This window comes from Plectropomus leopardus, chromosome 10 (assembly GCF_026936395.1).
Source record: "Plectropomus leopardus strain MGB_pleo_1.0 chromosome 10, ASM2693639v1, whole genome shotgun sequence".
Classification (NCBI taxonomy): domain Eukaryota; kingdom Metazoa; phylum Chordata; class Actinopteri; order Perciformes; family Serranidae; genus Plectropomus; species Plectropomus leopardus.
In genome coordinates, this window is record NC_142185.1 from 17,727,941 (window position 1) to 17,751,999 (window position 24,059).

Consider the following 24,059-nt stretch of genomic DNA (forward strand, 5'->3'; position numbering starts at 1 on the left):
CTGGCTGGCTGTTGGCCAGTCCAAACTAATAGCCTTATTTTCGCTCTGCAAATATGTGAATAGCCTTCTCCTCCTAATGAGGGCCAGAATGCATGGTGGATGACCTGTGTCCCCTTGCACTCATTATAAAAGCACAGAGTCCTGCAGAAGCTGTGGCTAATGTTCACCTGGCAATTATGACGGCCCGGTGACTGATGGGGAAATCTCCTCCTGTCTGTCCCCCTCAAGAGGACTTAAGCACAGAGCCTCACAGACAACACTTGGAGACACATCAACGTTGCACAGCGCTGCCATGCAATCGGTCATTTGGAAACGGTTATGTCAGGCCTTAGAGCTGCATTTAGAAGCTACCATTTGTACAGTAGGGCACAGACTGGACATGGAATATCATGCGGTAAGCCACAGGGAGCTGCAGGATAATAGGAGAGGTAGATTGCGCCTGGAAGCAGACTGACTCGACAACATATTGATCCCAGACAATGGATCCAAAAATGGTTTAAAAATGAAATTAACAAGCTGCTGCAGACCTTTTTACAGTTTATTCTGGCATATTAAAGATCAACAGATGCCGCATGAGATGGCAGCAGAGTGTAAAAAAGATTATGTTTCATATTCACATGAGATTGTGTGTGATGCTATACAGTAGTGGGTGACTAATAAGCTCGATTCAGAGGGAGATTTAATTTAAGGGCTTATTCATTTATTTATCCACTGATATTTAGTGTTTCTGGAGAGAGTTGATGAAAACTGCAGACTCCCTTGGTGCTGATACACCTTTTCTCAGCTGAGACTGACTGCCATGTGCCTGTCAAAGCTGCACTCATTAGTGAGTTCTTGATTAAATGTGCTTTTAACAGGGAGACATACTGCCAGAACATTCTGATTTTGTACACAACACAGATTGGAGAAGGAAAGGTAGAGGGGTGGAGAAGCTGTGTGTGTGCAGGAGGTGGTGATATGTTGTTCATCCTGCCTCATGTGTGTTTGAGAGACAGCGTGTGAGCCTGGGTAACTATGGTGTGGGTGTATTCCTCTGTGGCCATGATCTCGGTAATACGATGAGTGAATTCTGAGCACTGCATCCTGGCTCCCTTTCTTTCCCCCCTGAGATCTAATACAGTTTGCCGTGAGTGTCAGCAGCTTTCCTGCAGAACTTGTTACTCTGTTTAGATTTCCAGTGTGTGGCATTCATGGGATAAAGTGGGTGCAGTCACCCATGGGATGAAAGCTGGGTCATCACTGACTGTTAGCACAGGTGACCCAGAAAACAAGCAGTAAACAAGGTACATTTGTAAATGTCCAGTACAGATGGAAGGACTTTTCCTCGAACTGCAGATATAATGGAGAGAAAATTAGATGAACTAGTGAAAATATTTGCTCAGCATTATGAAATTAGTATGCATTCTCGCAGTGTCATTGCAACACAGAGAAAGATGCACAGTATTTTTTATTTGTATTATTATTTCCATTTTATGATCATATTTAGTGTCATATTAACCAATTTAGTAATGCTACAAAGAGGCAGAGGCCCATTTATTCTCTTGTTAAAGGCTAAATGTGGCTTTCAGTGTGATCATTTTAAAGTCACAATGACATTTTGGCTGCAGTTTCACATATTTGATCACTTGGAGAGAAAAAAAAACCTGTCAAATCAGGCGAACCCACTTCCCTCCTCCTCCTCTCTTCCTCCTCCTCCTCCTCCAAATTGTCTGTCTTTGTAGTACCACTAGGCAACAGCGAGTGCATCACTGGAAACGTGGAAGTGCGCAGGAGCCGCGCAGAGAAATCGACGGGAAAGAAGGATCTAAGCAGCCAAAAGAGCATCTGGTGGATCTCTACCGCTGAACCATGAGCATCCAGTCGACATTTCTCTAAGAGAGGGGGGGAAAGGTGGCCGCAAAGAGCCTGGCAATCAGCGTCGATGCGCGCAGCCAAAAATGACGACAGTGGGACAGTGATTTTCTTCCTCCATCTCGTCATTTTTTACACTCATATGCTTGGATGCAATTCATCTCCTATGTATACAGACCACAAAGGGAGGACTGGAAACCGACTAATCTCAGACGCAAGTGCGCACAGAGACGTTTCATCCTGGGAACCGCTTCCAGCGACTAATTACGCAGAGATATTGGTGTTTTATGGGCCGTTAGAGGATTTTGAACTTTCGCATGAGAACTTACTCTGTGAGTACAGTTTTGAACAGGTCGATATAGCCCCAACCTTCACGGGCGATGAGTAATCCACGACGCAGTAACTGATAAACCTGTAAAACCTGGACTGCGACTGGCGCGTTTGGATACCTTATCCTGTGCGTCGTTTATTTTTTTTTCTTTTTCATATGGCTTCTATCTTTATAAAGTACTCGTACATTATTGATATTTCATGGCTGTAGAGTGTAGCAACAGTAGTGTGTGGCGAAAGAGGACGGTGCAAGACTAACTGGGGCGAAGACAGCGCACTTTTATCGCCTTATTTCCAAAGAGGAGACATTGCGCACGGGCATTGACGACTGCAGCAACTACAACCCAGACTTTTTTTATACAATTGAATCCTTTGTTATTTCTTTCGCTGCTGTCATCGTAGTATGTCTGCACTTCGAAAGAAATTTGGGGACGATTATCAGGTAGTGACCACCTCATCTAGCGGGTCTGGATTCAATCAGCCTCCCCCAGAGAAAAAGAGGAAGAGGCAGCGATTCGTGGACAAGAACGGGCGATGTAACGTCCAGCATGGGAACCTGGGTGGTGAAACCAGCAGATACCTCTCAGACTTATTCACAACACTAGTAGATTTGAAATGGCGCTGGAATCTATTTATTTTCATCCTCACCTACACGGTGGCTTGGCTCTTCATGGCCTCTATGTGGTGGTTCATCGCGTACATCAGAGGAGACCTCAACAAAGCCCATAATGACAAGTACACTCCATGTGTGGCCAACGTCTATAACTTTCCCTCCGCCTTTCTCTTCTTCATAGAAACCGAGGCCACTATAGGATATGGTTACAGATACATCACAGACAAATGCCCCGAGGGGATCATTCTCTTTCTTTTCCAGTCGATCCTCGGATCGATCGTCGATGCCTTTCTGATCGGCTGCATGTTCATCAAAATGTCTCAGCCCAAAAAGAGGGCCGAGACTTTGATGTTCAGTGAACATGCGGCGATTTCTATGCGAGACGGGAAACTAACTCTCATGTTCAGGGTCGGCAACCTGCGTAACAGCCATATGGTCTCTGCACAGATCCGCTGCAAATTGCTGAAAGTAAGTGATGCTACTTTGAGTCGGGAGGCATCAAATATTTTACTTCTTTTGCCATTAATATCATGGTCCAGTCCATGGTTTTTTGTTTTTTTTTTTTGTTTTGTTTTTTTGAGAAAACTGAAGCTTAAAGGCCTACACTCTGACATTTAAGCCTACTCTTCACATAAAGCCATAAAAGCTTCAAAGATGATGCAAATAGATACAAATAGACAGTACAGTAAGTCACTAAGACCAGTAGCTAAAAAGCAAGCGATAGCACAGCGGGACTTTTATCTATTTCACAAATGACACATTTTGCATAAATGAAAAATTTATCCATCAAGTTAGCCAAGAGACCTTCACTTCCCTTCATCAGCCCTCGAGAAGAACATGTTGTTCATTAGAGCTGCAATGATCAATCAATTAGTTGTCAACTATTAGATTAATTACCAACTAATTTGTTAATTAGAATTAGTAATTTTTTCAGATACAAAGTCAAAATTCACTTATTTCAGTTTATTAAATTCAGCAGAATATCTTTGGGCTGTGGTGATTTGAGAACATCATCTTGGGCTTTGGGAAACAACTAATCATAATTTTCCAACATTTTATAAACTAAATAACTAATCAATTCAGTTTGAGTTTGAGTTTGAGTATATATTTTTTTTAAATAAAAAAGTTAAAATTCTCTTATTCCAACTTCTTAAATGTAAACTATATTTCTTTGGGTTTTGGACAAAACAAGTCATTAAAGGGCATAATCTTGGGCTTTGGGAAACACCATTAACCATTTCCAGAAATTTTATATACCAAACAACTAAGCTTTTGATTAGTCTGAGTTATTTCTAAAGAAAAAAAAAGTTTATATTCTCTGATTTCAGCTTCTTATATGTGAATATTTTCTTGTTTCCTCTACTCCTCTATGACAGCAAACTGAATATATTCAGATTGTTGACAAAACAAGACATTTGTAGCCTTGGGCTTTACAGGGATCAACATTTTTCACTCTTTTGACATTTTATAGATCAAACAACTAATTGAATAATCAAGAAAATAATCATTATTTGCGACCCTATTGTTCATATGCTAATTTGAAACAGTTTTAAAGCGGCGGTGTGTTACAGCTTGGTGTGAATGTGCTGCTGTCCCTTCATTAGGTGAATATCATCTTTGGATGTCCCTGCTGTCCACCTCCTGGCTTCACAAAAGTCTAAAGCAAACCTATAAAAACATTTAAATGCTCTAAAATGCAGATATCCAACAATTATGTAATAAAAAAGACATACTATAGGAGATTAAATGTAGGCTGCCATAAAGTTAAAGGTAAGTATAAACTCATATTTTACCAAAGACACACTGCAACCTTATCCATTGTAGCAAATTGATAAAACTGTTATTTAATCAAGATGATTAAATGTTATTTCTAGTTTCCATGTGTTGTCCCAGCAGATGACTGTAAGGCGGATGAATCCAACATTATGATCCAAATCAGTCTGATTCAGTTGTTTTAAGTCCCAGTGGTACATTAAATCACACGCTGAGATGGATATTCTTGCAGTATAGATGCTTCTTTAGATGTAATTTTAGAAAATTATAGCAATTTCTCCTGATAGACTGATGATTGGTTGCTCTGATTGCGTTTACGACATGAACAGCTCCCACAAAGGCTTGTGATGTGCTGTAGATAAGTCTGTCTTACCCCTTCCTTCCCCCACCAAACATCTCTGTCTCTGTCTCTTCCTGTACGCTTCCTTAGTCTCGTCAGACGCCCGAGGGCGAGTTTCTTCCGCTGGATCAGTTGGAGCTGGACGTGGGTTTCAGTACCGGGGCAGACCAGCTCTTTCTCGTCTCACCACTCACGATCTGCCATGTGATTGACACCAAAAGCCCCTTCTACGACCTCTCCCAGAGGTCCATGCAAACAGAGCAGTTTGAAATTGTGGTGATACTAGAAGGGATAGTAGAGACTACAGGTGAGTAACTGCAAAAACATGCATTTTTATAGGCCTGCTGTTGTTTTGCTGCATGTTGTGGCTGCAGGCGAAGTAGCTGGAGATGTTGTCTTTACAGTGGTTTTTGAGGTTGCTGTGATATCTATTTCTGGAATATGAATTGCATTGAGTGCTATAGGTGTTGATAGCTGGCATCCAGGTACACTCACTGCTGACCCCTTTATTGCATTTATTGATTTTTGTTTCTGTGTCAAACATACAGAGAAGCTTGTAATATCAGGAAACATCATAGATGATTAATTTTGTGTTGCAGGCATTAAGTTGAACCAGTTTTAATCGGTGCATTAAAACACCTTCTGGATTTCGGAGGAGTAGAGCCAAGTTTTAAGCCGAACACTTTCAAACTCTAGCAGGGTCACTTTTGGGCGACATACATTTTCTTTCTCTCATCTGAAATAAATTCTATCCCTCCGACTTTGTGCCTGTGCAGCACTTACCTCATGGCTGCTATTCTCAGAGGGGATAATAATTTGCTTTCTAAGGTCCCGTTGGAATTAGGGAATTCCATTTCCACGAGATGAGTAATGCCCCAAGTAAAATTCTCCACTGTGGTCATTTTGAATTCAGCCGTTTATTTGACACAGCTGATATAGTGCGGGGAGAGCTCCTTGGGTGTTTCAGAGTGAGCACAGGAGCGGTTGTAAAAAGGGTCGGTTCAGAGAAAAACAGCATATGGAGATGTGACAGGGAGGCTGACACTGCAGACAGCAGTTAGCAAAGATACTCACTTCCTATTGATCATTTAGTGCAATTTTATTAAAGTCTGTTTGCAACTGAGAGGGATTCGACATGTAGTTCTTAAGTTCATGACATGAAGCATTTATGTCATGTTGATGAGACTTGACATGTTCTGAAGCATAGTGTGCATAGATGTTAATATATTACAGTATTAGTATAGCCTGGGTACAGTGGTAGATATGTCCCTCAAAATTTGGTCGGAACACCTTTGTTTCTTCTCTCTGAGTACATTATTTATGCATTCTATTAATAACCAATAAACCCGTAATGTCAAAATGACGTTTTTATGGGAGGAATTGTGATATTGCTGCTGTGCATTGGTCGCTTTGGTTTTAAGGTATGAAAATATTCAGTGTGGCGATACAACTGAATTATCATTGACAAATTTATTAATAGTATTACAGAGACTGTCACAGAGGTATGTGTCATCGTATCATTTATATCAGTCACAGTCTTAGTTTGAATTCATGTTTTGGGTTTGTTGTGCTCACGTCTTTGACGTAACAGACATTTCTGCACGTACGAACAGCTGTGGTCATGTGAAGTCGGTGGGAAAGGCTGATGTAGAAACAATCTATGGTTAAAAATTTATGTACAGTGAAAGTCTAAATCCTCAGACGCTTTCATTTCTGGCCAATGTAACTCTGTTTCCATGGCAACCTCTCCTTGAGTATTCAGGATTGCAGCACTGCACCTAAACTTAGGTTTTTTATTCCTATGGTATAGGAATCATAACACAATTTCAGCAATAAAACAGGCAAACATGCGATGCTGAACGTTAGATGAAATTGCTTTTGTTGACAACGTCGCCTGCTATTGAGCAGGATCTCTTCTGAAATGTGAAAAGCACACGGAGGCGTTACTGTACCATGAAGTGCTTGCCAGAACAGGTGTTACAGCAGGGAAAGAATAAAATGAAATATTTATGAGGCTTGGTGTTTACTAGTGGAGAAGCTGCCCAGCTCCCCAAGATCTGTGTTGTTGTTTTTTTTGAGGTTATGTGTGGAAAAACTGTCATCTGGAACACAAGTTAAAATACTCTCTGCTGCAGATTAAAGGGATAGTGTGGAATTTTGAGGTGGGGTTGTATGAAGTACCTAGTCATTGTTAGTGTATTACATACCGTAAATGTCAGTCGGCACACCCCCAGTTAGGAGAAGCAGGCAGGAGTCTTACGTGGGAGCTAAGCAATGTACTGCTGTGGATGGGGGTCAGCAACAAAATGTATTTTAGCCACTTAAAAAAAGTCCCACCTAAAAATATCTAAAAGTTTAAGTGTAGGCTATGGAGGGCCTCAGGGATGACATTTTTCTGTAGGCCAGCCCAGAGGCTAGCATCACCCTGGTTTCCTCGTCAAAAAGCCTATGGGATTTTTCCTTTGAGGCAGCGGTAGACCAGTGGCTCCTGTGTTCAGACATATTAAATCACAGTTTATTTTAATGGAGTGGAAATCACTGTCTGAAATTGAGGTTAAGCAGTGAAATTACTCTGGATATAACATAAACTTAAACAGATTTTTTTTAGGTGGGACTTTTTTAGATGGCTAAAATACATTTTGTTGCTGGTCCTTCTCCGCAGCAGTACATTGCTTTGCTTCCAGACTGCTTCTCCAAACTGGGGATGTGGCAACTAACATCTTCTGTTTGTAATACAGACTATTGGTAAGTACCATATACAACCCCACTTCAAAACATCTGAACTATCCCTTTGAAGCTACACAATGACTGGCTCTTTGTCCTTTATACTACATAATAACAGACACTCTTTTTGACATAGTAACCTTTTGTTTCCAGAGATCACAGCAAAATATTTTGACTGACCTAAGTTCTCTTTAATGTTCAAGAAAAGTAAAAATGGAAGAAGTAGGAGCTAAGAATTGCTCCATTTTGCTGTAACCTCTGACGACCTCTACATTGTATAAAAAGGCATGAGCTATTTCTTATTCCTTTTGAATAGGAGCCCAAGGGGTTTTTGATCACCACCTCAGTATGATGCACCATCCAAATGAGACATGTAGGATGTCTGGTAGCAGCAGATTCTCTTTTGGAGTAATGCCAGTTGTGGCTTTGTGGTATCGAGTTTGGTTTTTTTACGCGGCTGAGGGAAGATGCCGCTGAGGTTGAACTGGCTTTACATCATGTTGCAATTAATGCACTGTACACGCAGTCTGACTGCTTGCCCTGCAAAACAGGATAGCTGTACGGAGAAAAAAATGCACAAACAAGATGCCTGTAGTAACACGTTTTGGTTGAGTTAACAGCACTAACAGGGATAATGTCTGACACAATAACAATCAATACGAGCATCACAAACCGCATCACTCACCAACAAGTATCTTTATAGAGTTGCTACAGTAACAATGGCTACAGAGAAAATATGCATGTCAGGCTCTGCATGTGAGCGCGTCATCCCACTGTCACTTTGTTGATGTGAATTTCTGCACAATAACACCAAGCTGAGTTACTCCTGCATTATTTTTGTGTTGCAGCCAGGGCAGGTCTTTGGATAACAAAAGACGAATGTAACACTGCAAGAGTGAATAACAATTTATGACTACAGCTCAGCTGGGATTGAATTGAATTTTGTGTGCGATTCATAATAAATACACTTTATACAAGACATTAAAATTTTGAATGAGATTTTATAGTTGAACATTAGTGTATTAATGCTCACAGAGTCCGCAGTGCAGTAACATCTGCTCACTTGTCATATGATGGAGTCTGCTGATCACAGTTTCTGTTTTATTACCTCCATATTGTATCCTCAAGAAGCTGATATCTATGCACAATACATACGGCGTATTTGTAACAGCAACTTTTTTTAAGAAATGCAATGCTGCCCAAGCTATGCTTTTTATGTACATACTGAAGAAATTGCAAGTTACAAAATGTTTTAAACTTAAAAGCAACATTTTAATTGACACTGTTTTTCATTTGTTTACTCCACAATAACTCCTCCTGTAATACAATATCCTTTTTAAAGAAAGCATCATGTAACTTTTAATTGTTATATTTCAAAACTCAAAGCACTTGACTTTGGTTTAATATTGAAAAGTCAAAAGTAACTTGAAATACAAGACATGACACCTTTACTTTAATAATGTGTGACTCAAAAATAATCCCCTCCTGCCATTAGGCACTGTCTTTGTAGAACTAAAAATAACCCAGCCTGTTTTCACTCCCAACTCGTCAAATACCTCTGCTTTGTCAGTGATCTCAGCATCAGGAACAGATGTAAAGAGGCATGCACTGGGATGCGGCAGTTGTTGACACAACGGCCTATCAACCAACTTGTCAAGCTTCTTCAGTGGACATTGGCATTAGACACTGATGAGCAAAGGCACCTTTTCAAAATGAAAGGCACTAGCTCATGGCAACTAGCGTAGTATAAAAGATGAGTCGTGGACAGGTCAAACAAACTCTGGACTTTTACCTGGGAGGCTGCTGTTCATTCCCTGTGTGAAACTAATAGTCAGTGGAGGTTCATGTGCTAGTTTGTATTATGCTGTGGTAGGAACACATGTCACATGACGGTACATGACACTGATAGCAACTGTAGTTATTTTAAGTCAAGCCATGACTAAACCTAGCCACACGATTTTGTTGGCTAAACTTAAGGACATAAACCTAAAAACGAGGTGTTTTATGTGTGTCGTAAGTTTATTTTGAAAAAGACTGTCTGCACATAATGAGCAGAAACTGCACATGTCCAGTAAAAACAGAAGTGTATTTTGAGAAGACACAATTCATGTAACAAGTGGAAATTGACATGCCACCCCTGAATGTCCGAAATTGACGCAAGAGGGTACGTAGTCCGTTGTCCACTGACAAAGCAGCAGCATTTGACGAGTTGGATCAAGAACACTGATGCTTACTACCCTGAAAAAACAAAGAAGTAAACTTGAAACTTAATTGGCAAAACAAATTAGTAGTACACTCTGTAAATGTAATTTTTAGAGTTGATTTGTGGTTAGCCAAGAAGCTCCCTCTAAAGGGTGTTGAGGTGGTTTCAACATTCTCATCGGTCCATAGAGTTTTGTGACATGATAGGATTTCCAGCATAGCTCCACCTGTGTAGTGGTCTAATCAGACAGGGACTGAAAACACCTGTGGGTGTACAGGGCCTTTGATTATCTGTGTAGCTGTGTAACAAGCGGTCATGTGTCTGAAATCAATTCATTCACTCTCTGCTCACTACCTAAGGAGTTCTATGTTAGAGGACCTTATAGTGAGCTCACCGGCAAAATGTTTTTCTCTGTGCCAGATCAACGTTCATAATAAATACTAAGATGCATTTTTGTGATAAATACATGACATTGTAATGAGAATATTTACCTAAATTAATTTATACTAAGTAGTTCGCTATCTTCTCTCATCCCTCAGGGATTTTTCTTAATTTTATACTAAAAGTGATCAGTACACTGATTTTCACGATAAATTATGGGATACTTTAAGTCCATTATATACAAAATGGCAGATAATATATATAGTTGAACATATAATGAGAAGTGAGTGATTTTGGACTCAGCCCACATGCTTTTTTTACAGACCAAATTCCATTGTATTTAGATAAAAGGTGGGCAAATGGTGGGAGTTTGTGTGTTCTTGTATTGAAATGCTGCATACATCTTAACGGCTGGACAAGTGTGTGTTTGTCTCACTCCTTTAGACAGAACTAAACAAGCTGCAGTAACTTTGCTCAGCTTTGTGAAGCCCAAAAGCCAATTGAGCTGTTTCCTCCCCTTGGCGAGAAAGGGCTTGAATCTGTGTATTGCTGCTTGTGGCTATATTTTTCATTTTATTTTTCATTTTGAAATAGTGAAGCTAACCAACAGAGGCTGGTAGCGAGTGAGGCAACAAAATCCAAAATGTAAACTTTGTATGCAAATACAGTTTATCTTAATTGATTTTAATGATACTGAATTGACAAGAATACCATCAACATATGACACCTTTTATCCTGTCTGTGTATAGTTATGTGTTTTTGCAGACAGACAAGAAATAGTTAACATGCCTTTTTCTTTTAGGGAGTTTGGCATAATATTTTCCACAAGCAGCAGGATGAGAAAAAATTTCAAAAGGAATCTAGTCATAGTCTTGCATGATCTCAAGTCTTTGCACAGTCTTGTAGTGTGTGACTAAAAGCGAACAATGTCTTTAGATGTGACAGGATGTCAGACTTTGGTCTTTTCAAAGTTTTCCGGTGTATGGTTCTAAAATCACAGCTAACCACAGCTGTATGTGGCTTGTAGCTTAAAACTATAGACACCGTCTGTGAAAAAGGTATCTACCTAAAATGTAAAATTGATCTTGCACATGTGAAAAAACAAACAATTTGAGATACAATGTCATATTAATAGCATTGTGGGGTCACTTTCATTGAACCACCACAGAGCTCGAAGATGACCCGACTTTGAATCAGCTGATTCAGAACTACTACATGCAGTCTTAAAATACGTCACAAGTTTAGATAAGTGTCCCATTAACACCAGTAATGCTGCTCAACACTGCAAAGGCTTAAATACCAAGCCAGAGGCAATCTGTTCATTAGTGGAGCTGATTCTGGAGAACCCAAAATAAACTGTAGCTGCCAGTAACAGACGTTTAGGTTCCTCCATCCATGAAACTAATCAGTGTATTGCAACTAAATTCATTTTATGATTTTTAGTGTTGTATTTGTGCATGATGCAGTTACCCCACGACAGTCCTATCTGACTGGTGCAGCTCCTATATGCTGAAGATCTAATATTTACATAATTCAAGAGCAGGCAGTTTTCAGATTAGAGAAATAATAACTGACAAAGATAAACAAGCTGATTTATTTCATGGGGACCTCATTTTCATTACAAAACAGAAAGAGGTCTGTCAGCACATCAGTCAATCCCTGAAATTCTGTATAGTATTTGGGGTTTAACGTGATGGCAGATCTTCACAAAATGTGCAAAGTGTTTTTAAATTTGCTCATCAGCTTCGAAAAGCAATAATTCATGAGCATAAACTGAATCATCAGCATGAACCATTTTTTATATTCAGAGTGATACGACTATCATGCAAATGTGTGCTGTGTGATCATTACATTTGCCGCTGAAATGCATGAAATTCAGAATATAAGTCACATTTAGACATGTTTTTTTTGTTTATTTTTTTAAAGTTGACAACGTTCTTTAGGAAGTTTACTTCATGATAAACTCCACTGTCTTGGTGCTCATTTAAATGTTTGTATTTGTTTACTTTCAGTTATACTTTTTTAAGTTAGACTTTATTTCAATCTTTTGGTGGCACAGCACATTTATACTGCAGGCAAACACTCTCTGCTTACCCAACTAACTAATAACCACCATGTTTGTAAATGGTTTTCTACTGAGCGTGTGATGTACATGAAACACAGCGTCACACTTCATCTCTTGATTTGGTTATGAAGTAGATGATGGCAAAAAGATCAAAAGCTTTCTCTCTTCTCTTCGATAAAGTCGTGTGTTGATTTCAATTGTTTTCAGAGATTTCTTCCAGCCCCCTCTTTTTCATACTGCTACAAGGCTTTCCTGTGATTCACTGTGGTGGGATAAAAAATAGAAAATCCCGGCTATCAGCTCATTTTAAAATGAGTGTGGGTGGCAGGGGTTTAGTTGCATATAGACTGGATCAACTGGTAATGTATATTCATGTGTGCATAAATGCGGTAGGCTACGTGACCGGAGAGAACAGCTCTATAGCTCTTTTTACTAACATTGTTTATTTTGGAAAAAGATGCATGTTACATGTATAAACTGTATTTATGTGAATGCATTTACCGTGTAAAATGACATACCATCCCTGAAAATCGGATGGAGCAGGGTACTTAGCATGTTATGTTTTGACATATAGGTCCACGGACAAAGTGATAATTGTTGAGGTGGGATAGGAATGTGTTGGTAATTAATATACAGATAACAATTTGGAAGTCACATACTTCTTCAAAGAGAGTCTTGAGAGTCAGCTTAGGTAAATACAAATGTAATTACATGGCCTAACAATAATTGTATTTAATAATAATTATTGTAACTTAAGTTAGGGTATTGCTGTGCAAATAATACATATATTTAGAAGTGAAATGAAGGGTAATAGTTGAACTGATGCAGAGCCTTTCTCATTGTAAAGCCAGCCAGCATAATAAATTGGAAGCATCTATTGCCGCTGATTAGCAGGGCAGCCAATGTCATGGCCAGATTTGTGTTTTATCATCAGCAGCAGTGAATGAAAACAAAAAGTGGAGAGCTTTCTCTTGCCAGATGCCTAATAGTTTCAATCTTATGAGTAGAAGACAGTAGCTCCAGAGGTGTGGGCGCACATGACGTCATCCACACTAGAGCTTAGGTAAATACCGGCGCAAGTGAACCTTGGATACAAGCCAAGACTATGCTGGCCTCTGGAGAAACTGACCATAATTCATTCTGAGTCATTACATCCAGAGCGTGTCCTTTCGTCGAGGTGTCGTGCTCCCTGTGGGTCAAAGGGTTAAAGTGAGTTCAGTGGGGAAGTTAATGCTGCAAATCAGGTGAGAGAGGGAGTTTCCAATTAAATCTAATGTGCTCAGGGTGAGAACTCAGGAGAGAAGTGGCTGTCCCTGCTTAGCTCCACTTGTGTAGCGATAAGCCACGTGTTGGATACCTTACAGCTCTTTAGTTAAGATGTATTTCATGGTTTTAGGTTATTTGACTTTATTTATATTCCAAATACCTGCCTTGAATATTTCAACACCAAAAATATGAGTAATATTTGCAGCGTCACAAATAAGGTGTAGTGACACATTAAGTCTGGACCTGAATGCAATGATACAGTTTCCCGGTGATCTTCCTGGTAAAATACAGGATGTCTAAAGTGCAGGACTTTCACTTATAATAAAGTATTTTTTACAATATAAGTACAGTATGAAAAGTAAAAGCAGCATCGGTAGATTTAACTGACTTGGGAGGCTTGCTGATGTAATACTTTTTCCAGGCTGCCGTACATACTTAAGTACATTAGCAAGGAATAGAAGCAAAATCATGAAGGTCAATATAATCTAATGCTTTCTATTTTACTAGTCCAGCAAAGTTAGTCCTGCCTCTCTAAATTACATTTATATGTAACTAATTTAAAACAGCAAACATGTTCTAGAAATACTAAGCAAATTACATATACATCATGAGAAATGTTGCTAATTAACATACCTGGCAAGTAACAAAAATGTCGATACTAGACGCATCAGCAAAATGTTCACTGACAAGGTGTTTCATTTGTTTTCTGCCAGAATTGGCAATCTAGCAATACAATATCCACTTATAGTGACGACAACATTATTTTTTCATATTACCTTTTTTATTAATATTTAACCGAAATGATCATCTTTTTCCTCTGTCACCCTAGTTTTTTCAGTGTGTCGTGCACCATAGGTCCTAGTTGGCTGTTTTTGGGCCGGTTCAGCATGCTGTATCAGTGTCAGAGACAGTGGAGCACATCGGTGAGTGACATCACTCTGATGGAAGTTCGGCTAAACGCACAAGAAAAGAAACTGAAGTAAGGAAAGTAAACAAACAGCTAATGCCTAAGGGCATTAAATCGAAGCAAACTTGTTATATTAGCTTATTTTTTAATTTTTAGTCATTTAGCTCTTATGTAGAAACGGTTTGAAATTGTTTGTAGTACTGCTCACTATTAAACACCCTTTGTTCTTTTAACACTGGACTGTGTCGTTTATTTGCTAAGTGGCTGTTGTGAATCCATCCTGTTGGATTTCCGGTTTCCCTTTTTAATGCAGTTTATAGACTACCGCTACCTGCTTGTATGGAGAGCTGTTTCCTCTCATGCAGGCACAAAACGTGCATGCTAGTTGGCCTTTGGTTATAGCGTTTGTGGTGTGTTTTGGGTGTAACTTTTTGCCTGAGACGCTGGTGTCGGAGATGAAGCACTTAACAGTCTCTCTTCTAGTTATTAGTAGTAGTATTGGTAGTTATCTAGTTATTTGATGTTGGTTTGGTGTGTCTGGGCCTGCTCTTTGTATATTTCCCAGCAGGGTGCATATATGTAGTTTCACTGAAGGCATCAATTACGTAGTCACCGCAACATATTCATGGAATCAGTTTATTGATAAACCAACATAATTTCTAGGAGCCAGGGTTCCCAATGAAAAGTAGGTTCTGTTTTATCAGACAGTAAGAGAGGGGTTGTAGGTGTTGTTGTAGACTTCTAAGTCTTTATTATGGTGTTGTTGTACTGGATTAAAGTGGACTGCATACTGCACAGACTGTACTTTGGGGTTTTATTTATAATGTTCGTAATTCGTTACCACAACAAGAAAAATAGCACCCTCAAAATCCCCATAGAGACTTGTCTCGCAGTCTGCAAACTAACTGAACTGTATAAGCTTCACTAAAGATTTTCTGCAGAGCTGATGCATTTGATGACATTATAAAGGTGTTCCTGGTATTTTTTCTATCCTTTGTATATTTGTAACTGATGAACAACTCACTCTGAAGGGCTGCTCTGTTTGGCTTGCATGCCGTATTGATTAATACTAAAGTTAGCTTTACTAATTTTAGATAACTAAGCAAATTTATTCTAGGAATAAATCTGTGATATTTGCCTCTTCTGTCTACTGTACATACAGTAATTGCACAGGGTATGAACTTCACATAATGGGCATTGCAGTGAACTGGCTATGACATCCAGGATTCATTATCCCTTTTAGATGAACTGTGCTGGCTTCCCAAGGGGTAGCACGATAATTGTGTCTTTAGGGATTTGTCAAGTCCCTGTTGGATGGCAATAAATCACTAGCGGAAGAGGTGTGGTGGCAGACCTGGGATGAACTGTTGTGACGAAAGCACCAGAAATGCATTCACCAATAATGCCTCAGTCTTCTCGTCACGCTGTGAAGACTTCGAAATAATTGACTAGGTCTCAGTTGTCTGTATCTCACAAGACGAGCCCGCTGTGCTGTTTCGAGAAGGACTCTTTTTTTTTTGTTTTAGTAATTAACAACACAAACTGTAGACCCCAGTATTAACCCCAGTCTAGACGAAGGATGGACACTTGGGGGCAAAGTGTTACGTGGCAATAATTGAGATAAGATTGTGGCTCCACTTGTCTCAGAGGTTATGAGGAAGGTTGGAATGCACGTGCAGTGTTGGTCACTGGCAATATTGATTGGTTGGGTTGCAACTGTCCCTGAAGTGCAGATGAATCAATCCTGCGGCCTAAACACAAAGCCACATGAACATGTTCTTAAGGCTCGTCCTCTAGCAAGACTCTCCTCTGGGACTCCTGTCTTTCTGTTTCTGTTTTTGTCACTCAGATATTCTCGAGTTTCCTTGAATAATCTTTTTTGAGGTTAAAGAGGTAGTTTGGATTTTTTGAAGTGGGGTTGTACAGGGTATTATGAGTAGTTTGCTGTGGCATGAGTGCTCTTAACTTTCCCACTACTTGTTGGTACAGAGAGCTGTGGACATGCAGGCAGACACACAGAGGAGCAGAGAGGAGACACTTTCTGCTAAGAGGTGGTGAATTTACATCTCACAGCAACTTAATGTCTCTGGCTTTTGTTTGATATCTTGTGTCAGCAAGAGATTTGTAGTGCAGTTACCTTGTTTACTATATTAGGTGACTTCTGCCATCACACTGAACGTCCTGTTCAAACTTTAAAACTCGTATATAAAAAACAAAACAAATTCTCAAATATTCATATTGAACAGTCACATCTAATTCAACTGGCATAATTCTGATTCACGTAGTAAATCATTGTTTTTCTGAATGGAGGCTGGCTCTGATGAGACGATATAACATCTTCAGTTCCCCATCAAAAATTGCTGCCTGACATGAAGGTAAAGCACTGAAAATATTCTACACTTAAACTGATATTAATTATTTCAGATTGGATTTCTTTTATGTAGCTAAAACTGGGCACATGCTAACTGCCATCTACTGTAGGTAATACACTATGGATAAGTACCTCATACAACCCCACTTCAAAATATCCAAATTATCCCCTTAAGCGACAAACTTGAAAATAATAGGAACACTTTCTTACCAGAAAGTTCCTCCTCTTTAGCACCACATAAGTCTGGGATCTCTTAAGGCTTGAAAATCCTTCTTTTGTGTCACCCCCTTTCAGCTTTAACTCCTCTTCATGACTTAAGTAGATTTAACCACTGAGATCAATATGAGATTACAGCTTTCACTCATTCAGTCTGTTTTATGGATAGAAAATGGTTTTCTGATCATTTCTGCACTCGACATATAATGAGGAGAAAATCATTCATAGCCCCATTTGGTTTTGGACACCTCCCCAGTGAAATTTCTCCTATATGACCCATAATGGTTGTTTAGCCTAAAGGAAATCCATCAATTGCCGTTTTGCTCAACTGGTTCCCTTTACGGCAGTATTGAGATTGCCTTCACTTGGTAATATGTGCTCTCCTGGCTGTGTTAATGGCCTACAGCCATATGTTCCTCTAGCCTGCCTGACACCCCACCTTGTGTGGAGATGGTTGGCAGCCCCTGCTCCCATTCCCTTCCCTTCCTTCCCTTTCCAACAGCCTCCACACTCAAGCAATTGCCTCAGCATCCAGGCTCTCCCCTCCCCCACAGCCATGCACTTTCTCTGCCTTTTCCCTCCATCAGCTTCTTCCTTGTTCTCATTGCTCAGCCGGCGCTATGCGTAGAATCAACATCAGCGCGGCTAACAACTGGAAAGCCACCTTTGCAAATGGATCACGCATGAAAACAGTATTTAACAGAAGGAGGGGACTTATTTCCATCTTAGAAAAGTCAAACTGTGAAAACAGGTCACTGAATGCTTGAAGATTTCTCTACACTTTACCACTTGATGGTGGTCACCATAGAAACAGATGAGCAGACAGGACTTGTGGCCACAATAGCAGTATCTGTATCAAAATGAGCTTTTTTTAAAAACTCTATAAAAAGGTACAATTTGTTCTATCCTTCGTAACATTCCACTGAAAAGAGTAACAAGTCAGTCGTGAAAAGCCGAACTACAAAGAACCACATTATTCAGACCTGTGAAATGAACTTTCCTGTCTTTGCTTAAACACACCACCCGGCATCCCTATATTCTCCTCTTCTTCAGCTTTCCAGTATTCAGTGCAGCAGCTTAATATGTTGCAACATGGATCCTAATAAAGACAAAGGGGAATTCTGCTTCCTGTTTGTGAAATGAAGATAATTGTCTAGAATTAATTGCTGCTCCTCGCCATCCAGCGATGCAGCAAAGGCATTTTGTCGACAGCCTTGGCCGCTGCGAGCGCCCGACAATGAGAGCAGGATGAATCTTGGATAGTGTTGTGTGGCCGTGCTCTGTGTGTGTGCACCGTCCAGATTCTCATGCTTGTTTTTGCTAGCATTTTTCTCATACATAACACTTGAGCTGTTTCCACAGCCGTGATAGACTGTCAGGGGACTTTGCTGACAGCACTGCACTGGTGAGTGAGTTTGTGTGAGTGTGCTAGTGTGTATGGGTGTGTGACCATTTGAGTGACTTAGTGATGGAGAGAGGCAGACAGCAAGAGAGAGAGAGGGAGGTTATTTGTGATTTTGTCACTAAAGAGGTTGCGAAGAACGTTCACCTCTCTTTTTTCATCGAGAGAAGTCATTTAATTAGGGTGAAGTCAGGTAATTTGGGACTCTTTTTGGTAGATTTCGGAGAAAACCACCAAAAACTGCACACTACCTCAAGTGTTCTTCTATAACTTGTTCAGGTAAAATGGAACAGCTGGTTAGGTAGAATGGGACAATCATATATGTTTTTTTAATCATTCAGTCCATAAATGATTTCTGTCATTTTGTAAAAAAAGATTGTCCAACTTTTCTGCCATACTTTCCCGTTTCTGTCTGCTGGCTGTTTCTCTGGAGCCATATTGTCTACAATGGACATGCACATGTCTATAACAATTATGGCTAAGTGGCAACAAGACTAAAAATGTCAGAAATTATGCTAGAGTGGCCCACTCTAGCATAAATCAGGATTATACAGCCTCTGGTAGCCTAAAAACATGCTGCTTTCATTAAGTGAAATGTCCCAATTTAACCAGATTTTTTTTTTGTCAGATTTTACCTGATTACATTATGTACTCACATAAAACTCTTTCTAAAAAAAGTGTACTGTGAATTGTTTATAAAATGCAACATCCAAAAACTTTGTTGTTATAACATTATTTTTTTAGCCACAGTACTCTTATTACCAACTCTTGTTGGCTTTCCTGGTAAGTTTTGGTCCAGTTATTTGGTCTAGTTATTTGCTCTGCTCATCCTAGTTATCTCAGACCAATAAATAATATTGCTACATGTAAAGGACATTTTTTGGAACAGTGCATTGTGTTTTGTGAGTGGCTGTTAACATTTAAGAGCCCAAGATGTTAAAACTTATTTGTCCCATTTTACCTGATGTTGCAAATTACCTAAACCTCCATTTTCAACATCAGTTTTCAGTGTTTGGTGCCTTCCCGTTGTTGAATTATATAATAGTGCTGATTTTTTTTTTCCAACAATCTAGATTGAGACCCTTGATGGTTTGACAGCGCTGTAATAAATAGATCTGCTCTCTCAGGTCTGGCCCTTGACTTTACTTTGTCCTTAGTGTGCAGATCTGCAACTGAGAATTTGACTGAGCCAGGCACCAAAGGATATGATCCCTCCACAACCTGGATGAGCTTCTTTTAGACGGGAGTCTGCGAATACCACTTAGATTTTTTTTAAGCTACTATCAAGAAACACTGGCAGGCTGCCTCCAAGTTTACAGTGCTTTTCTATTCCAGCCCCCAAAGAACCCATTTTATCTTCACTGTCACTCCACTGACTGCGCGGCTGCTTCACTTTGTTAGACCAGAGAAGCAGCCAGCTCTGTGTTATCAAGGGAAAGTGCATTTATTTAGAGTCTCAAACTGAGATGGCTTTTGGGCATCTAAATCTCAAAGTTTATTCTTGACACTTCCTGCCTCTTTGCCTTTTTTTTTTTTTTTTACCTCGATCCATAATGGAATCAGCTGGGAGTCTGTGAAATATTGCATACACTGTATGGTGCGGATAGCACACTTGTAATCTCCAGACATCCTATCTCAGTGCAGACATTCCCAAAGTCCACTTTTTTTTATTCCATTTGATTTTCATATTTGGGTCATGGCTGGAGATTTCATTTGAAAACATGATTGCTGCTGAAATGACAGAAAAATCTCAGCACACCTGCTTACATCATGAAGGAATATTTCTTATTTTCTGTGTTTATACCCTTTGAAATTTACCTTTAATGAGATGCATTTTTTTTTTACATCTGTCTTGAATTCGTGGATTCAGCAGAGGATTATTCTAATGCCGCTCATGCTGTCACATGGATATTGCATACAGTATGAAAGCAGTAAACTGCCTGGTGAATTTCAGCGATGAGGGACTTCTGAAGGGATTTCACACTTGTGAAGGATTAAGATTTGCATTGGCTAGTCAGAGAAGATCATATATCCTGCAACCTCTATACTGAAGGTACAGTTTTAGGAAATATTGGATGGAGATGGCATGAAAAATGGATTGTTATGATACCAACATTTTTGATGACACGAAAAAATGGGGGGAAAAAAGTCCTCAGCACACAAAAATATTCAACCCTTCAAAACATGAGCAAACTGGCTTGATTTCTTTCAAAACATGAAAAGAAGTTAATAAGCAACAAGAAATTAGCAAAATGATACAAGAAAATTACCTGAAGAAAAAAAAGAAGAAAGAAGAAGACAAGAAAAATATTTTATATAACATAATCTTAGATATAAAGTTATATGAATTAAAATTGTAGTTGACATTTTGCCTATTTTTTTTTTTTTTTTGGACATTTCTATCAGTTCTCTCTTTTTCTTTCGAACTCTCTCTCCCTCCCTCTCTCTCTCTCTCTCTCTCTCTCTCTTTCTCTTTCTAGCAAAATTTCAGTTTATTTTCTTGTCACCTCATGCTAATTCCTTCCAATTTGCAGGATATTTCTTTGCCAGGTTGCCCATGCCTCTTCCCCCATGTTTTCAAAAGAAATCAACCAATTTACTCAGGTTTAAATGATTGCAATGCCTTTGAAAGATGTCTGAACACAGCACAAGAAAACCGATGTCTATTCAGGTTTCAAATGGGTTAATCTAAAAACCTGCACAAAGTGCTGCCACAAAAAACGTCACTGAACTCAAGGACATAGGTTTCATTTCAACACTGGGGGTTAAAACATGAAATGTGTTTGGGGTCAAACACTTAATTTCCTGCAGGATTCTAGTGAAGTTTTGTGCATCCATTTTTGCTTTTTCTGCATCATTTATGGGGTCATTTATGACTTTAATTTTGTCAAAATAAAAGTCCACTGCTACTTTCATGTTTATATTGCAAATGTTCAAAATATTGAGGGGGATCTGTCCCCTGCATCCCTCCAAAATCTAAACCAGTGACTGAACACACTCCTCCACTAACGTGGTGGGCTCACTGCTGGAGTTGATTTTCTTCCCTGTTATTTTATTGGTGCGGCCTTGAGTCAAAAATCTGATTGTAGATTGGATTTTTTTTTTTTAATAGCTTCAGAGCTTCTGATTCTATGAAAAGACAAATTTAACAGATTTTATCTTTTTAAACACCAAGTACACACAAGTTTCAATAGTGATGAGCTTTTGTTAGTGTTGTTTTTAAGTAAATTTTACTCCAGTATTGTGCCTTATAAGGTTGTTATAGCAAATGTGTTTGCAAATAGCTTATTGTATCTCTAGGTCACACTGAACAACATCAGCATTCCTTCAAAGTTGTGTTTCTGGCCACCTTGGAAATAGAGGTCCACTATTCACTCTGATTTCTGGTTTCCAGCAACTCTTGAGGAGAAATATCTGTCTCTTAATTGGCTTAAAGCTTCGCTATGTTCACCACCTAGTCACTCTTTGGTACTGGGCAGGTAGTGCACAGTGGGGTTTTATAGCTTTTTCCCTCCTGCTGCTGCTAGAGATGACACTGATGAGTGTGCGAGTAATTTGAAAAAGAAAAGTTGTGGGCCGTAAAACCAAAACAAAGAGCTGAAAGATGTTAAAAATGCGCTACAGAGCTTAGGGTAACGCCAGACACGTGACCCATTTCGCACATTTTATACATTTAATACAAATTATTGATTACTGCAGCTTTAACCATTTGAAAGCTAGACCAACATTCCTATCCTCCTGCTTTCAGACGCCATGCTCAAGTATCTAAACTTTAGAATCAAGAGCACGCTGATGGGATTTCTTTAAAAAAAACATGGGGGAAAAAGGCAATGAGCAATTTGGTAATAAATGTTTCACAAATTGCAAGAAATTAGTAGATATAAAAAAAATATTTTCAAAAACCTAGGGAAAATACCTAGGGAGAAAAACTATTAATAATTATCATAACTGCATATTTAAAATTAGGTTACAGTATTACTTTAATTTTAAGCACTTTTCCCAGGTGTTTATTTATTTTTTATTTTGTTATAATTATTTTTTTAAACAAATTTCAGATAATTTTCTTGTACTTTTTACTAAATTTCTACCAATTTTTTGGGTCATTTCTTTTTTTGCTGCTCATTGCCTTTTTCCCATGTTTTTGAGCGAAATCAAGCCAATTTGCTCAATTTTCTAAGGGTTAAGTAATTTCTGAATGCAGATTATCACTTGTAAGAGATTAATAATTATTAGGGGGTTTGGGGGGCACTTCTTAGCACACAGAAACTGATAGCAGGTAGTAATTTGAACTGAGCCTTCAAATCCCCTCACATGTAGCAACACTGCAAGCATGAGATACAGAATAGTTGTTTAGTTTTAATCATTGTACAACTGATTAGGAACGCGATGTAAGTAGATGTATAATACAAAGCACCATTAAAAATGTAGCATAATATTGGTAAAATGAACAGAACATTACTGTTTATTGTGACAGAGATTCTGTGTAAAGGTGTTACAAAATCTCCTATTGGCAAGAACCTCCCCACTGAGGATTTGAGATGTACTGGTATTGGCTTATACTGAGTCACAGAGGGGAACAGATAACCATTTACTGAAATTAGAAGTGTAATAGATCCACAGACTTACAAATTTCTCTCCTAATGAGCTGAGTGAGGAATTGTCTCTTCATCGATTCCAGTGATTTTTTCCCCTCCTGGTTTCTTCTGCCCTCCTCTTTCCCCAAACAGAGCTAGTGTAGTTTCAGTATATTTTTTAATTGAAATTATTTGAAGAATGAATTAATCTTATATGTGTTGATTTGTGTTAGATTTTATAAGTGTGAAATCTGGTTAGGGCTGCAATAAAATATTATTTTAATCACCATTTAATGTCACAGTTACTTCTTCTGTAAACCAATTTGTTTTTTTTATCAGAAAAGATTTTTAAAAATTCCCTTAGAGCCCAAGTTAACATATTGAAATTGTTTTGGGCTTTTTTTTTTCAACAAAACCCCCCAAATATATTCACTTACAGTCATTTGAGAAAAATAGCAGAAGATAATCGAAAATCAGCCAATCTGAAAATCAAAAAATTCCTATGGCCTTCCAGTGGGATGCACACATGGGGACTCATATGGGTTCACGGCTGAACCTTTCACTACATCAAAGAACAGATAATCTCTGATTAAAACACACAGTGTTTCTCTGCTCAAGACGGCATTACATCACTATATCAAACATAGCAAGTATTTGTTTGTTGCTATATTAATGCTCTGAATAGTGTAGATGGCACCTTTCCAAGACAAGAAAACAGCAAGAAAAACATCTTTTTTTTCATAGTTTATTTCAAGTTGACATACAGTAAGTAATTATGTAATTTCAGGTCAGTATGTTCTGTGTAAATTTGCTTTTACACTGAAAATAGCAAGGTGGATATTTTTTGGTGTTTTGGTGGTTAAAGAAGACACAGACATTTTTACTGCAACACTCCTGGTATGATTTTGGAAAAATGCCACTAAAGGCAAAAACAACAACAACACAAAAGGTCCAAAAAAAAAAAGATATAGCCAGGTTTACCTAGTAAACAGTATAAAAATATGTACAGCAAATAGCTGTGTGTGCGTGTGTGTGTGTGTGTG

General features: G+C 38.9%; 1 protein-coding gene across 1 annotated transcript in view; it reads left to right on the plus strand.

Annotated features, from left to right (window-relative positions):
- The first annotated feature begins 1,719 nt into the window (after window positions 1-1,719).
- kcnj3a (potassium inwardly rectifying channel subfamily J member 3a) overlaps window positions 1,720-24,059 on the plus strand; it is a 32,017-nt gene continuing 9,677 nt past the window's right edge. The window contains exons 1-2 of the mRNA XM_042495109.2: window positions 1,720-3,262; window positions 4,998-5,214. Of these exons, the coding sequence (XP_042351043.1) occupies window positions 2,585-3,262; window positions 4,998-5,214 (895 nt within the window). The 5' untranslated portion in view covers window positions 1,720-2,584. The remainder of the gene's footprint in view (window positions 3,263-4,997; window positions 5,215-24,059) is intronic.